General features: G+C 42.7%; 1 protein-coding gene across 1 annotated transcript in view; it reads right to left on the bottom strand.

Moving 5' to 3' along the window:
• The window catches only part of VSTM4 (V-set and transmembrane domain containing 4), a 37601-nt gene extending 20203 nt beyond the window's left edge, over positions 1 to 17398 (bottom strand). Inside the window, exons 1-4 of the mRNA XM_075717934.1 lie at positions 17344 to 17398; positions 11484 to 11882; positions 3514 to 3582; positions 1935 to 2042 (exon numbers count right to left, since the gene is read on the bottom strand). Coding sequence (XP_075574049.1) covers positions 1935 to 2042; positions 3514 to 3582; positions 11484 to 11882; positions 17344 to 17398 — 631 coding nt within the window. The remainder of the gene's footprint in view (positions 1 to 1934; positions 2043 to 3513; positions 3583 to 11483; positions 11883 to 17343) is intronic.
• Between the last annotated feature and the right edge of the window lie 241 nt (positions 17399 to 17639).

The raw sequence follows: 17639 nt of genomic DNA, 5'->3' as shown, positions 1-17639 counted from the left end.
GAGGTAAGATAACGCTTTTTGAGGAGCAATGCCTTATCCAAACAGTCTGAATGAGAGAGCATTGCTGTTGGCTGGCAGGGTGTGTATCTTGTGGTCAGATCCTAAACCCTGGAAGGTGCCTCTGGAGGGTGTAGAGGAGTGTTGAGGGAGGAGAGGGCTCTTTGTGCCCCATGCCTATATGGCTGCTCCCTGGGGCAGAGATTCAGGGCTGAGCCTGCTGCCATGGCCCAGACGTGGTGGGGAGAAAAAGCAATACGAGGCTGGTGGGGACTGTGTCTGTCACTGATGCTTCCTCTGAGATTTTAATTCCCTGATGCTTGACTGGATGCTGAGCCAATTAATGTAGCTCTGGAAAACACTCTGATCAGGTGGTCCTAGCTGAAAGACTTGCCTGAAAATCTTATCATTGTATATTGAGTGCCTATCTGCTAAGCTTTATTCTGTTTTATTTCCATTGAATCCATAAGTTTAATTCTGCCAGTGCTTACTGGATAATGTTCAAAATCTAAATAAAAACTTGGTGAAGCCTGCAATTATTCAGGCATTAGGGTAGTGAAGAAAGGATTTAGCATCTCAGAAGAAATTACTTTTTCTCTGTTGTATATGCTTATTCTGTATTGTATTCTATATTATTTCTATATTTAACTGCTGCTGGTTCAATGTAAGAGACCCTTTCTCCAAGCTGCTTGTACTCTTACACCGTAAGTGTAAATCACCAAAACCAGAAGCAAAATCTAGCCTGATGTCTGCTTGAGAAAAAACAGGACAGATCAGTGTGTCTAGTACTTGTGGTTTCAGGGTGATTCACCATGACCAACATACTTAAGTGTGGGTACTCCCTTGGCACAAAACCTTTGTCGTCACTTAACAGGGTAGGAAGAATAACATCAATCTTGCTCCTTCTTCTTGGCAAGCAGAGTTGTTAAGCTCAGTTAGAATCAGAGTTACCCTACTGAGCATGCTACCGGGAAGATGGAGCCACAGCCTAAAATGTGTTTGTGGTCAAGCAAGGACTTCTGTGTACATCTGTTTTTGGCTTAAGTGTCTTCTCCCTCATGTATCTGAGTCACTCGTTCCTTCATGGTACATGTGTAGTGCTGAAGAGGCAGCAAAGTCATGATTCTCTCCTGTCATTACAGGACAAATCGCTAACCAAACTCCTTCTGAAAGCTTCTGTTCAGAGATGGTCCTTATGCTCTCCTCTAAGGTGGTGGCTGCTAAGCATGCTGGTATCTCATCCTCACAACTTGTGCGAGGTGTCCAAATAAACAACTCTTAAACTGAAATGAAAGTAGAGCCTGCACTGGCTGCTCTACAGATCTGAAATAGCACTTTTGATTACAATAGGGCTGCTTTCATGCAGGTTTAGCCTCTCTGAGGAAGAGAAAAATGAAACAGTAATCCTTGATCTTGAAAGATTATGCTGAAAATTCACATCTGAATGATGAAATGATGCTTTAGTTTCAAAGAATGCTACAAAGGAGAGAGTGCTAATAACCCCTGTTTTTCCAAGAATATTGACATCTAGTCAGAAAGGGAGAATAAAACAGAAGACAACCACTTTGAAACACCTTTAAACTTGTCTGTAGAAATGTCATTCATACAAAGTGTTAGCTATATCTGGTCAGAACACAATTCAATAATACAGCACTTGGTCATCTTTGAAAGAAGTTCCAACAACCTTCAATTTATGTTTATGCAAAATTTTATGAAAATTTTTGAAAAACCCAAAGCAAACTTAAAGTGAAATATCTATTCAAAGGGAGCAAATGCCTGTGTTCTACTTTTGCTGGCAGAAATAGTCTTTTCTACCAATAATTTTTTTTGTTAAAATCAAGGCAAGGAGATATTTGTCTTCCCTGCATTTTCTACATTGTCCTTCTCTCCCTCTTTGGTAAGGGCCTTGCAGTCAGCAAGAATGAGATTTCACTCACCTGTGGATCTCCTCTTGTTCAGGAGTGACTGACAGAGAATGACAAGTGTAAAAAGGAGAACACTGATGATTCCTATTGAACATACAAAGACTGCGTACACATACAGATCTGAAAGCCAAGCACAGATGATGGTCAGTGTTGCAGCTGTATGCTTCATACTTACAGGATAGAAAAAAGTTATGTCTACAAGATCTAGATAGACCGTGGCCCAAAAGATTTAGGGTAACAGTTCAGTAGTAATTTAATCCTCTTGAAACTTTCATGCAGTATCCTGCTCAGTTTGAAATTTGTTTGAAGTCTCCATAAATGCAAACAGGTGTAGTTACAGGGGCTTGCTTTCAGGAGAGGGGAGAGGGCTGGCTTGGGTTTTTTTCTCTTTTCTTTTTTCCTTTTTTTGGTGGGGCAACCAAAAACCAAAAGGACTTCAGTTGGATTATTTCCCAGTCCAAACAGCTGTACTGTACAGAACAGTACGGGGGCGGGGGGGTGAGGGATAGTGGCAATGGGGGGAGTGCTGAGTAGCTGAGGAAGAAGGAAGAAAGTCTATGATTGCTGCTTCTGGTGGCAGCACTGGCTTGAAATTTTTGTTGGGCTTTTTTATTTATTTTTCAACCTACTGCCTCAGTCTCCCTTTATGGTTTTTATTCAGGTGCTGTAACACATTCCCACTGGAGCTGACAGGAGTTGTACCATGGCAGATCAAGATGGAGTATTTTGTTCAGAAGGAGAAGAAATCTTTAATGACTTATTTCTGCTTTTACTAGAGCTAGAGTACTTTAAGGATACTCTACCCATTAATGTCTTGAAATGTCCTTAGGGAGGTATATTGCCTTCTTTCTTGCTTCACAGAGAGGAAACTAAGCCTCAGAGGGCAAGTGTTCTTGTAGAAAATAGCATTGCTGGAACTAGACCCCTGACCTGCAGTTCTGTGCTTTGTTCCCCTTAGACGGTACAACAATATAGTTTGTAAATTGTGGTTTAAACAGTAAGGCTCCCCACAGAATCAAGGCCAGCCTGCGAGCGAGCACTCCACCTGGCAGGCAGCACAGCAGAGTGTCTGCGAATGCCATGCTGGTGTTCCACTGGCGCTCCAGATTGGGGCAGGAGGGAATCCCAACTGCCTGCAAATTCTGGATTTCAGTCTCCTAGACCAGTTGTTCACTAGTCTATGCAGAAAATACTGCTTGCCTTGAAACTCAAGGGAGCTTTAGGCTGCTCTTGCAGTGCAGAGCATGTCTGGTGAGCAGTTTCTAATGCTAGTGGGAGTGCAGAGTGCTTGGTACCTCTTCAGACACACTCAGCACCTTCTGGGGTAAGGGGGTTATTTGAATTGCGTGATTAGCCAGGCTTAGGTTATTTTCATATTGACCATAACAAACATATGAGAAACCGAAAATGGAGCCTTCCACTCTCTTTTCTCCAGCACATCTTGTACTCTTCGGGATGCTTTCTCAGGCAAGACATGAGTTTGCTCAGGAACTAACAAAATTGGGCCTGATTGGGGCACTTTAGTTGTACTGTAGCACCGAACTAAAGTAACATCTTGTATACAACCAGTAGCAATTAGATGTATCTTTACCTTCAAAAAATTTCCAGGCTTCGTGGTTTTTCTTGAAAGTGGGATCATCAGAAGATTTTGATGAAATCACTGAAAAAAAACCAAAGATGACATGACAAGAACTGAAAATGTGTGGCATAAAATGTTGGGACCTCTTGAAGTAAATGTAGTTTTCCCTTAGACTTCAGTGGACCAGGATCTTGCTTTATATCACAGGATAATTACCTTTCAATGAAACACTTCAGTGATAAAACAGCATTATAAAAATGTTTTCCAGCAAATCTCATCTGGCTTGGCACCCCTAATGAGTGCTGTATGGCTTGTGAGACTGCCTCCCTGTTGTCATCTTATTCTGGGAAGGTGCAATGTGTGGCTCTTCAATCAAAAAGTTAAATGCAGTGAAGTACAGCAAAGAGGATAGAAACATGCTTTAGAAGAGCCTAGACCTTAGAATAGGGTGGCCATGTGCTTGTAAGGTCTGTAATGGCATTGTGGGAGTTGTCTCAGTATTCCGGGGAAAAAGCTGCCGCTATTGCTATACGTAGCTAGTTTTATTCTGATTCTGTGTTCTCAGTTACCCAGAACTCATACCTCTAGGGTTGCAATTTGTGTTTCTGTCTCAAAACAGGCTACTTCTGAGACAGGAGAGGAACAACTTTTGCTCAAGAGAACGGGAATTTATTTTCCCTTGTATTTATATATTAAGAAGGATTTTTTAACACTGTAGTCTATTTCTAAGTCTTAGAGGTTAAGGGGGAAAAAAAAATAACTGGAAGAGCAGCAGGTTTACTGAAGGACACACCTCTGAAGGCTTCCTGGGAATTGACTTGGAGCCAGCCACACTAGGCACAGCTTTTTTAAAAAACAAGAAAGTCGTTCTAGCAGTGCTTGGCACTGAAGTATTTCTGCCAGTACGATTTCCCCACCTTCAGGACCAACTCTGCAGGCCCTTGATTTTGTCCAACCTGCCTTCCTTCCAAAGCTCTTGTGGATGTCCCTTGGCTTGTTGAACTGCCCTGCAATTCCTACAACAGCATCCAAATAACCCATTAAAGAGGGAGCACTGCTCATGAGTTATTTTTCTTCTTCCTTCCTTCAGAAGTTGGCTTCTATGCTGTGCCTTTTAAAGATACATGGTTATGACACCTGCCTATCTGCAAAAAAGCCACCCATGCACGCATGAACTTTCTGAAGCATGTCCAAATGCTTTAGAAAGCGTATATCTGAGCTGGGAAGGAGAACACATCCACTTACCCTTGGTGTTCTTGGCTTGCATGTAGGAACAGATTAGCCTGAACATCTTAATGTAAACTGCTCTGTCACTGCTGTATCAATGGTCACTGACTGAATGCAGAATAGCTTAAATTCTCAGTCGGAGTAATTCCCCTGCCTATAGGTGGGGTTTGTTTCCCTGAGAAGGAAGACTGCATGACCACAAGTTGTACCAGCTCACCTTTATATCCTAGAAAAAGGGCTGACTGACTATGTTCTAATTCAAGTAAGAGGGAAAATAGCTGCAGATTTTGCACAGAATTGCATGCTCTGTTTCAGAAAGAGGAGCAGACTACAGAGCTCTGGGCAAATGGATGAATGTCAATGCAATAACAGCTGTACAACCTCGTACTAGAATCCAAATGCTCTGACTGCTGGATTGCTGTTCAAAACCCTCTCTGCTCTCCTCAGCCAGATTATTTATACATGCTGACATTTTTTGATGACATCAGATTAGCTGATCTCACTTATAATCCATGATTTTTTTCTGCTAGCAATCATTGCAATGGAATAGGAGTCTGGTGATATCCCCAACATTGCCAATGAGGTCTGAACCCCCTTCTTACTGGAAAGGTGATTCATTAAGGAGTGTCCTGTAGGGATATGAGGTGTGGGACTAACTCAGTGGATATGGAGCTGCTTTCAGGGCTAATGAAATCTGTTTAGTTGTGATGGGAAGCTTATCCTGAATATTTTAACAAATCTACTCATTTGTTACATGAAAGCATGATACATGTAGATTTTTGGCAAGTACTTTAGAATACCTTCCCTGAAAAAAAGGGCTTTTGTTCATCTTGGCGGAGAGAGGGGGAAATCTTGCATTCCTGTATCTTGCAACGTTTTTACCATTGGAAAATGCCACATGAAACGAATACTTAATAGAATTCAGACTCAGTTCTGTGGGGAAACTCTGACACATAAGCTTCTTAACAAGACAGATTGTTGTAATCACCTCTACTTGTTTGTGTTGTCCATGCCAGTAGGATTATAGTTGGACTGTCTAATTTTCTATGTTTGGCCTCCTACATATGTAGTCTTTTCTCTTGGATTGTAAACCATGTGGAACATATATTGCTCTTCCTAAGAGATGTGCAGTACCTTGCATAGTGGGCTTGAGGGATTACCCAACTGTAAATGATGGCTTGGAGGTGCTGCATATTGTTCTGAGAAGACTACTCACTATCCTGAGTTTTCTGATAGGAAGGCAGTGGGAGAACCATCTTTCTGATTACTTTTTTTCCTCAAATAAACTGTTTTCTGGGGTGTTCTGTACTATAATGAAGATCACTAACTTGGTTTTAGGCTAGCATTGACCACACAAGCCCAGGAAAAGAACAGATGCCTTTGATAAGAAGATGGGGAAGGGGAAAAGATTCACCTTAGCTTAAAGCGAAGATGTTGCATGGCTGGAGTAGGAGATGCTTCTTGGCAACATCAGGATATGGATTTCTCTTGCGTTTACTACCAACATTTAACAGCAGCCTTTTTATGAATCCTATTTGATGTCTTGTATTCACTACACTTAAAGGGGCAAAATGCAACAGTTCAAATTTCAGCTGGGCCTTCTGAAAACACTACAAAGTTGCTGTAGTTGACATGTGAGTCCATGAACAGAAGACTGTAAGGATTTCATCCCCATTGGATGAGGCTCCTTTTCTGAAGACATGTATTCTGTCCCTAAAGGAGAAGCCAGATATGTAGTTAAACTTTTAACTGCCATCGTTATACATTGAGGAACTGTAGCCTGTAACTCGGTTGTTTTTCCACAACTCCAGTATGTGTATCTGTATAAACTTACATGTTGCAAGAAAATGCATTTGCAACTCCTTAATGACCTACACAAATTCACACCTGCAAACTTGCTTGCAAATAATAAAATTTGAATATGAGTTAATAGCAGTAGATACTACAGAACCAGCCATAATCTGGTAAGGTCTTTTGCTTTGAATAGTGTTGTGCTTGGTGGTTGGCAAAGCCTATGTACTGAACTGCCCCAGGTTTTTTCTGCTTCAAGAGCAAGTCAGATTTTGAAGAAGCAGAATGACCCTTGGAACTCTGTCTTACGCAGTGACCTCCTCTTCCTGTGTGAACAAAAAAAGGGACCTAAATGCTATTTCTGCATCCACTTGATGTGCAAGGTTGTAAGAAATTTGCCTGGTGCTTTAGCATAAAGATACTATTTTGAATTTGGGCATAACTGCAGACACATTAACTGGAACAAAATGTTAGACAAGACAGCAACTGTGATTTGTTTGAATGCTGTTACCTTATTTGATAAAGCACAAGCAGTACAATTTAAGTATCCAAATGCTTCAGGCAATTTGTATTGCTCTTTTTGTTGCATCCTGGATCTAACTGTAATATAAGTAAATCCCTTTGCAATCAAAAGTGTAACCGATCATAATATAAAATACAAAATGTGTTTGTAAGAAAAATTCCTTGAAAAGCCCAACTGTTACCATTGGAGGCTTTACCACTACTCTGAAAAGAGTTGCCTTCCCTCCCATTTGTAGCAAGTCCTGTACACTCACAGTGCATTAACCAAATGCTAGCTAAGGTGGTCTTTTGTTTCCAGTAAAGAGGCTTTTAGCAGTAAAACAGTTGCTATGGCACTTAAAGACATGTCATTTTTCAGAGGTCTTTTAGTATTTTTAATCTGGATTTAGAATTAGAATGAATGCTCTTTTGGGTGGCTGGGGGGGTGGTGGTGTCTGCCTCAGCTCCCCACAGGGTGTATTGTCGATGTGTTTGGTCTCCAGGTGGGCCTTCCTGCCTCCCTTGTCTCAGGTTTCCTGCTCTGCTTTCGGTTACGTTTGAAGCAGAGAGAAGCAATACAGCTGACCAGGCAGTGTGGGAAAGATGAAATCATGAGACTCAAATCCCCTCCCTGATTATATATTCATAAATCATACTAAAAATCAGGGGAAAAAATAGTATTTAAGGACTAGACTGAAAAGTTACAGTTTTCCTTCTTTGCAATAACTAAATTGATCTGAACCCCACACTTTAGCTAGGAAGAGCAATGAGAAGTTTCTGTGCTATAGTCAGCAATAGCCTGAGCAGCTATGAAAGATGCAGAGTGGCTTTTTGTGAGGAGGGGTATGACAGGTGGTCTGACAATATTTTATATTGCTTTTTCTTCTGCTGCCATTTACCTGGAACAGGTCATTCCCTTCCCAAGTGCTCCTGACAAATCCATATGTTTCACTACAGGCATTTAAGAAATTCCATCATTCAGTGAATGAGAAAACACCTTTTAAAATGCTGATCTTCCCTATGAAATGATATTATTACAGGAAAATCCTTAAAGTGATCCTCCATCTGATTTTATCTCTTTTTTTCTTTTTTCTTTTTTCCCTTTTTTCTTTTTCTTTTTTTTTTTTTTTTCTTTTCCCCCTCCTCTGCAAGCCTGCTACTTGTTCTGCACTCCTTGGATACATCTATTGGTCTGTTTTGCAAGTCCTTCATGCAAGAAACATGTTACTTGTTATCCACTCTATCTTTCGGTGTACTACTCTCGGGGACAGCTACCTGTTGTGGCACGGAGGATTTGAGGGAAAGGGTCAGTATAGTGTAAGCCCCCAGCTGAAACAGCACTTTCTTCCCTCACTGCTTTTCTCTGTGTCTTGATACCAGACCTGGCCCTCTCTAGCTCCCATCCCTCAAGTTATCCTCCAAATTTCTTCCCCAAAATACCAGAAAAAGGTGTGGCCTGTCCTCTAGGAGACTTCTGGATTGTATGGTGGCTTCCTAGCCCTGCTTGGTAGGCCTGCAAGCTTCAGCCCCGACCATCCATTCGAGGTGCTGTTGGAAGTAGCAACACCTGGTAGTTACTCTCAGCCTCTCCTCCTCTTCTCCCCCCAGCACAGCAATTGAACTGCTTATTCTTTGCGGGTTGAGATGAGAGCCTTGATTTCCCTTCCCCACACCAGTCACCAGCTTCGCCCCTTCCCAAAGGTGAAAGGCTGGGGCAGTTGGGGTGATCAGTCCTCCTGCTTGCCAGTTCCTTTTCGACAGTGGCTGAATCTCTCCTTTCAGCCAAATCTAGAGGGGTGAAGGAGGAAGAGGTAGGGAGAGGAGGAGAACCAGTTCCTAGCCAAGCGCAGAACAGCGGGGAAGAATGACTGCTGAGCATGAAGTAAGCTAATGCCTGAAGTCTATAGGGCTAAATCATGCATGCAATAAAGTTTCATTTCATATCCCTGTGTGGTTACAAGACTAACCACTGTGTCTTGGCTCCAGCCACCCAACGTGGGGTCAGTGTTTGTAAAACTTAATGCCCTCCAGAGATTAAGATGGCTGAGTTCAGGAGATGTTGGGCTCTAGTGTTTTTACTCCTCCCCATTCCAAAACAAAAGAGTGAAAACAGCAATAAAAATCAAACAAGAAACTGTTCTTTGAGCTGTGAAGCTAATGAGTTCTGTGTCCCATACCCTAATGGCTCCCCTCTCCACCACAACCTTAGTACTGGCCACCTCCTCCTGTGGTACGTCCAGGAGCCCCGATTACTTACTGTGATGTGGAAGGTCACTGGGCACATGGCAGCTCAAGAACAATAATTACCTTTTTTTTCTTACAATTTGCCTTCGGTGAGGAAGTTCATGCAGATCTTCTCTCCCTCCCCCCAGCCAATTTCACGTTACTTGTACAACCTTAATAGCTTTAAGACTGTTATCTCAAAATCAGCCCATGGAATCAAAAGGGTGCAGACTAGTTGATAGCGTGATCATGTAGGCTTTGGTTTCTTTAGGATACTAGGTTATGGATTACAGATGACATTTGGCTGCAGGACTACATTTCTGATCCACGGTACTGATTGCTCTGGTGATCTGTATTTAGGAGTCTAATGACCTTTAGTGAAGTTTTCCTTTAAGTCCTGCTTCCCTGGTCTTCTGTGCAAAAGAAGGTGGCTGATGCACACAGGTGGGGTCTGGGTGCTGGAGGGGTGGGCTTTTCCCTGGTGGAGACAGGTAAGGGGTTGGGGTTCCAGTTTGGACTTGGGTCCTGCTCTGACATTATTTATATTTCTGACTGTCTGCAACCAGGAAACAGAGGAAATCCCATATGAATGTCTTCGAGGCTTTCCAGACAAGTTTTGCATACCCTATAACACCAAATAGTTTAGACTAGGATTTTCTTGCTGTTATTTAAAATTGATCCATGGTGTTTGCTACTAATCTAAACAGAACTTCATCTTTGGATCATTAGTGACTTTCATCATTGCTAGTAATAACCAGCTAATTACATTATGTTAATGCCATGATTTTTCAAGGCAATTTTAAACATTGCTGGTCAATATGAAGCTGCTCTTTCTCTCTTGTTATATTGTGTTGTTATATTGTGTTTTTCACATCTTTGCTCTTGTAATTCAGATAAATCAAAACAAAAGCTTGTGATACCTGAAAGCTATCCACAGGAGATCATACACTCACAAAGATTATTTTTTACTGTCACATTTGTCTCCCTAGTGTGTGTATAACCCAAAAGTGATACAGAAACCTGAATGACACCAGTGAAGCTGGCGTTGACAGAATGTGTTTTGGATTAAGACTATGTAAACGTGTTTGAATCTATCTTAAAAAGGCCTGTAGTCAACAGAGTTCCCTCAGAGCAAAATTGGTTTCAGAGGAGAGCTACAGCCAGTTTCCCCAAAACACGTTAGATAAGTGGGATTAGGGTTTCCCAGCTACAGGAGTAACCTTTGCAGTCTAAACACAACAATAAATTTAGCATCAACAGCAATAGCAGAAACTTCATGAAGTACAGTTTTCTCTCACAAGTTTTTCTGTGATTGCTGGATGAACCTCTTGAATTTCCAGACCCATGGACCAAGCAGCCACACTTGATTTTTTGCCTTATCTTTAGAGTTGGCCCTGTGGAAAATCAACTTTTCTGTTCATAAAACCACAAGCAGGGGGCTAGTTTGCCAGCTAGCACTAATGGCACAACTGCTGAGCTCAACCACTCCTTCAAAGGAGTCTGTTCTCTAAAAGCTAGTTTCACCCATCTCTGAAAGTGTGGGTGTGGTGGCGTTAGATTTGAGCTGACCCATCCTGAAGAGAAGGCTTGTTTTTAACTTGGTTCAAAACCCTTGCTTATTGCTGGTCATTTCTTTATCTGAAGTTCAATACCAGCAGGCTGGTCACTGCTTTTATAGCTCTGCTTTCTGGCTACAAGTGGTATAAACAAAAGCACAGAAGTGATACTAGAAATGTTACTTACCAACTGCTGCTAGACTAGAACTAAAAGCAATGAAAACACCAAGAGAGAGGCAAAACATAGATCTAAAATATAATGCTTTTATTTCTGGCTGACCCACTGCATATTCTTCAGAAAAAAAGTTCATTTCTCTCTGTTTCTGTCTCTTTGTATTTAAGTAATAATGGTGTTCGTTTATTCCCACTAGCAAAGTTGTAGAGACCTGTGGTTAAATGTAAAGGAGTTTTAATCACTGCTATTCTGGTAAAAGGCAAAGGAAATAGACAATCTTCCACAAATCTGTCAATCTTCTCACTTCGTTACATTTTATTAAGGGCTGAATAATGTTTAAATTGTAATGTGTAAGTAAAGAAGCTGAGTATAAAGTTTTCTTCTCATATCCACAGATAACACTTAGAAATAACCTAACTTCAAATGTCTTATGGATGAACTTGTAAGAAAAGAAAAAAAGGGATCATGGGACAAGAAAAATGACAGAATTTAAATCAGTAGTCTCTCACCTCTTACTTCAGTAGCTGCTGTGCCATTTGACCATGCTGTCCACTTATTCCTGTGTTTGCCAATTTCCTGGACTTTGCATATATAATGTCCTTGATCTGTTTGCTGGAGGCTTAGAATAAGAAATTTGTACATAGTTCCATGTTTCTCTTTAAGAAGATGAAGTCTTTGCTTGTGGAAATGATGAGTATAATTTCCATAATACTGGACAGACCCAAACTTTGTCATTTTGATCATCAGATACTCCTGGGTAGGTGATGCAGCGAAGACCCACCGCACAGCCAGCAAATTGTCTGACTTTCTTTTTTGAGAAATGTGGCAGTAAAGGGTAGCATTATCTCCCTCGGAGTATCGCACTGTTGGTCCTGGAGAGACTGTCACATTTAAAGCCTCACAAACATCTGCAAAGGAAAGAAAAGATGGTGAGCATCTTCCATGCTGTCAAAATAGCACCATAGTGTGTCCCCGCGTGCAAGTCCATAGCATGTAAACCGATGGCATCTGTTCAGTGTGCAGCAATTTAATGAGCTTTTAGAACCTGACATCTTCTGTCTCTCTGTGAATGATAAAGATGGTATGAGGCCCTTCTTCAGTAAGTCTGCTTTAGTATTCTTGCTGTCACTAATTAATAAGACAGGGCTGAAGTGGACACCCTGCTGCTGTCACAGGCCCAACATCACATAATCTTTTGTCAGTCTGAACAAGCATTAATCTAAAACTAGCTTGGAGCAAGAGCCAAGAATGTCTTTTGGAAAGCTGTTCCAACACCAGCTCTTCCGATGACTTGCACCCTTCTTAGGATATCCAGGCTAAATTGTTTCAATAGCCAGTTTATTCCCGTTTGTTCCTGTGCCAGCTTTAAGTTTAAATAGTGTTTTCTTCTCTAGAGCTTGCTTCCTGACTCCATATAGAAAGAAATTATCTGGTGTCTCAGCCTTTGCTTTGTTGAGCTAAAGAAGCCAAGCGCTGTTAGTCTCCTTTAGTAAAGTAGTGTCTCCCCTATTCACCTTAGTAACCCTACTCTGCATTGGTTCCGGTTTAAATTCTGGGTTTGATCATAGGTTTTGGTTTGTTTTTTTTTTTTTTTTTTTTAATGTGGGTGACTGGAATTATCGAGTGTCTGGAAAGAAGCTCTCCAAAGTCTTGTGAAATAGTCATGGTACTTCCCAGATTTGACTGGGTTCTACTTTGCCTGGTATATCCCAGAATTATGTTGTCTTTTTCATGATATTTTCATATGTGATTATATGTCAGTTTATAATTAAATACTATACTTGGGCATTTTCCCTTCTTTGTCATTTGTGGTTCAGTTCCTAGTGTATCAAAGAAATTCTTACTAATCCCCAGGTACTTGACTCTGCTTTACTAGGTTCCGCTCCGCTTTTGTTACTTGGTCCTGAGTTTTTCCTACATGCTATCCCAATCTTTTGCTAACTTGATAAGGTCACATAATTTCAATGTGCATGCTTCTGTCTACTCCGTTTAGACATAGTTTGTGCAAACCTTACATGATACGATTCCCTACTAACCTCCCTATGTGCCCGTAACCAGCTTCTCACTTTACAGTTCCCCATGGCCTCTGTTTTAAGTAATATTCTCCTTGTCATAATCAAATAGTCATCTCAAGTCTGGGTTAAAACTGTCAGATTAGCCCTTCTGACTACAAATTCAATTTAATCTGACATTATTTGCATGACAGAATATGACATGAGATTATATTAGGACAAATGATTATTCCATTGTTCCATTAATTTCTGACTCTTGTTTCTGCTCTTCAGCATGAACCTACTAGCTTAGACCAGTTGTCTCTCTGCTTTATTTCTAACCATGGCCATTATAGGTGAAGGTTGAAAGAAGTCCATAGCTGTTCATTAGAAGAAGATTTTTCTTTCCTGAGCTGAATGATTTATGCTGGACTGATTTTCTGAGGCATGGGAATCAACACTCATTTTATTTCCTTTCTAATGTACATTAAGAACGTTCTTATTAGTCATATCAGAGACTGATCTATTTTTGACCAATGGTATATTGTGGCAATGTGTTCCCTAAATGACTTGTAATGTGTAATCTACCGGTCTGATGGCATCCACTAGAGAAAGAACCATATTTCAACAGTGAGCAAGCACTCCCTGAAATGCACTCTGCAAAGCATGAAATGTCCTCTGAAACGTGAATGTTAAGCTTCCTGTTATGTGAATATACTGTACTCAAATACTAATGAGAATTGCAACTCTGGGAGAATGATTTTTTCATTTCTGGACACTTTTCTAGCACATCAGCTAGGAACATTTTAACAAAGGGGATGAGCGTTTTGGCAGAGACTCTTGTCTGACATCAGCTCCTGAAACACAAACATATATTTATCTTCAAAATAAGCAAGTAAAGTATTTCCATTCTATTTCTGAAGGAGTATTGGAGGCTGAGACACTGGTTTTATGGCCCCAGTGAAGCTGTGAAATGGAGTGGTGAATTGTATCACCTTACTTAAAGTAAATCCACCAAATTAAAGAAGTTACATTGCAGCTGTTTGAGAGGAACCCTCTGAAAATTAATAGTATAATTATTATTCTGGGTCATTTCAGTAGAAAGCTCTAGTGAATGGTGTACTTTAGCCAAGTAGACATTATTTTTTCTTTATGAAGGGGAAAATAAGTTGTGTAAAGAAAGGGTTTTTTTAAGAATTCTTTAAGAAACTACAGCTAAGCATGGCCTAGATTTTTGATGTAATTATCTATGCACGACGCTTGTGTGTGCAATGCATGTAAGTGCCAAAGCAAGAGATTATTGTGGACTGTAGAAAGCACACAAGTAGAACAGGACATTGGAAGTTAAAATTAAGGCTGAAAACCACCAAAAGCTTTCCAGGCATGAAATGTCTGTTATTACTTGCTGGAGTTACTGACCTTGGTGCTTTACAGGCAGATGTGAAGATAAGAAGGCTGTCTCTGCCACCGAAATAAGATTAAATTTTTAACGTTGTGCTGCTCAGTAAATAAGGAATAGGTTTAAGAATTTCAGCACTTTTTGGGGTTCTCATAATTACTTAGGGTATAAATGTTTAATACATAATTTATAAAAATGTGGTTTGGGTAAATGAGAAACACAAACTTTTTCTACTGAAATTATGAACACGTCATGAAAACTGTAAAGAAAAACAATTATGTCATTTTCCTGACATGTGAACTTCTCATTTGAAAAAGCTGGCTAGGATTAATTGTGGAATAGATTCCCAAAATAAAAGGCAAAAGAATCATTGCTTAATTCAAAACTAGGCAGAACATAGTGCCAAAAAGTACCCAAGAGAAAATACAGAGGAACTCAGATATGGTGATGATGGAAGCCTCTGCAAGAAGATAAAGCAGCATTGTACATGGAGTCTCTGATCCCTTTCTAGCTGTTTAGACTCATAAAAACATTGGTATTTTATACCTAAGGCTTCTACTTTTCCTCTGGGGACATGCCTTTTTATAAGGAAATATCAAATTTTGCATCCTTCATGTGGGAACCCATCTCCTTATTTTTCTTCTATGGCTCCTGTTGGTGCAGCTGTACAAGTGCAGCAATGAGGAGAGTTTTGGAAATTTCCTGAGGCTTTCACCGTGATCTCATCTCATCTTATGTTGAACAGGTTCAGGTGATGCTTTATATAAAACAGAAAAACATTTGACTCTATCCTCCCAGTGCCATTGAAGCAGGAACAGTGGTGGATTTTGGAGGAAAGCGGTCATTTACCTCTTAGGCGGAAAGGAAAAGGCTCATTCAGGGCTCCCAGACACTAGTGGAAATGTTCCTCCTGTCTTCAGCAGGCACTGGATCAGCCCCAACATGAGGTTTACCCTTGTAATGGGATTCTTGCCAAGACAGGAGACTCCTCCACAACTGGAGAGCAGGCCTGTGTGCCAACAGAGCACTGAATTTCTAGGCTTCAGATTGCTGCTTCGAGAGGAATCACTGTTTTTCTTCTCTCGCCTTCCCAGTACAGCATGATGTAGCTGCTCAGGTGGAGCTCACCACAACAGTTTTAGTCTTGCTTCTGCTTGGAAAGGGAAACTATTTATAGAAAAGGGGAGGAGAGTGAGTCAAAGACTTGAGGATTCCTTTGCGGTGTGCTTAATCATCAAACACATCTCTCCTACTTGCAACCAGCTCAGTTGCCCCCATCCTGGTGTTTTAGCTGTTTGTTGCTTTGGTACCCTCCACCTGCATGTCTTACTAGCCTGTTGGGAGTCAGGGAAGGTTACTGCTGACTAAACCCTGTTTTGAAAAATCCTATTTTGAAAATAGTCCACTTTTGCTTACACCAGTTCAATTGCAAGTATTAGCTAGGTTTGGACTTCGTTGTCTGCAATGTTACATAGCAGAACACTTTCACAGCACTGGCAGGAGTAATGAATTGCACTTTTAGTGGCTAGAAACCTGTCTACGCCAGGGCTGTCCCCTCTGCCTGTGCTGGAACAGTAGCAGAGGACCCACAGTCACTGCTGGGTCCTTGTGTTTGATAAGGCATGGCTGTGTTTTTGTGGAAGAACCCCAGTTACTTTGGTGGAGATACTCAAGAGTAGCATTGCTCCTGTGCACTACTGCTCACAATCCAGGTTTAGTGATAGGCCCTTCTTCCTTCCTCCATGGAGACTGACAGGCAGAATCTACAGCCCAGCCTTCAGGGCCGAGAGGACTTTTTTCCTCAGCCCCTGCTGATAGCTAAGGAACTAGAGAGGCATGCTATCAGGGTAGTTACCTTCTGATCTCGGATTTGCACAACCAGAAGTATATGGGATGGTTTTTATCCCTGTTGTAGCTTGTTCTGTGAAACAACGTTAGTGTCAAAGCCTGCTTTATTTGGACTTCTCTACAATTAAAAAGAAGAGCAGATGAGCCAGAAAGAAGCAAAGCTTTTTGTTTGACTGAAAATAATTAGGAGCTGGCTGGCAAGATCACCAAAAGCAACCAGCTGTTTTCAGCTGAATGGATCTGTCCGCAAGTTTCACAAGTCAGAGGCTTCTTCTCTGAGAAAGGTTCTGCAGTGACTAAAGATGAACTTGAACCAAACCTCTGCCTCCACCATCTCCTGCCCTTTTGAGGCGAAGACCCAAATCCAGCTCTTTTATTAACCTTGAATGAGCAGGGCTTCCCCACCCCCTAACACTCATTGCGCCTTGAAGTTCAGATCCGGACTCCGTGTCCATTTTGCAGCTTTAGGACACAACGCCGGCCAATGCACCTTTGATTTTGGAGGCAGAAAGGTCTTGAGCGGGGAAGGTGTTTTACAAGTGACCTACGGATTCCGTTTCCACTGAATGCCTATAGGCCTAGAGGCACCTGTGGAAAAAGCAATGCCAAATCTCCCTTTGCATCAACTTTGCCGGCCGTTCCTCGATGCAGCTAAACATTGTCCCGCCTGGCACGGAAGGTGGCAGAGGACGCATTTCCATAAACTTCTGCACGGGGAGGGTCTTTTTGAAAGCACAGTTGCGGGTCTGGTCGCTGTGCAGAAGGGCTGCTGCCGGGAGCTCGGAGAGGCAGCGGCAGAGCGGGGTGAGGGAGCACCCCGGGGCGGGGGGCGGCGGGGGAGCCCCCGGCCGGCTGCGGCGCCCCCCCTCCCCCCCAAACCTCTGGCTGAGCCCCCTCTCCCGCTGCCCGAGCCCCGGGCGCTGCCGCGGCTCGGGGCCGCTGCCCCAGCCCCAGCACTGTGCCGGCGGGGCGGGGGGGACGCGGAGCCTGCTCGGCGGCGCGAAGGGGCGGGCGGCAGCCCGAGGCGGAGCCCGGGGTCCCGCAGGCGGCCGAGGGAGGCTGCCCCGTCCCGGCCGGGAAGGGGCTGCCGGGGCTGGGCGCCGGCCGCTGCGCGCCCGCGGTGCCGCTTACCTGGGGCCGGGGCCGTGGCCAGCAGGGCGGCCAGCGCCGTGGCCAGGAGGCGCATGGCCCGCGGGGCGCCGGGTCCCGTCCCGTCCCTCTCTGCCGAGCTGCCGCCCTCCTCTCCTCCCCGGCCTCTCGCCTCCTCCCCGCCCGGTCCTCCCTTCTCCCCTTGCCTTCCATCTCCTCCCCTTTCTCCTCCTTTTTTTCCGCTTTCTTCCTTCCCTCCCGACTTCTCTGCTCTTCCCACCGGCCTGCCCCCTACCCAACTCTCCTCCTCTTTTTCTCGCCTTCTTTCCCTTTCTTTT

Source organism: Pelecanus crispus, chromosome 10 (genome assembly GCF_030463565.1).
Source record: "Pelecanus crispus isolate bPelCri1 chromosome 10, bPelCri1.pri, whole genome shotgun sequence".
In the NCBI taxonomy this organism is placed as follows: domain Eukaryota; kingdom Metazoa; phylum Chordata; class Aves; order Pelecaniformes; family Pelecanidae; genus Pelecanus; species Pelecanus crispus.
The sequence above is the reverse complement of the archived record's forward strand: the minus strand, read 5'-3'. Positions and strand labels throughout refer to the sequence as shown.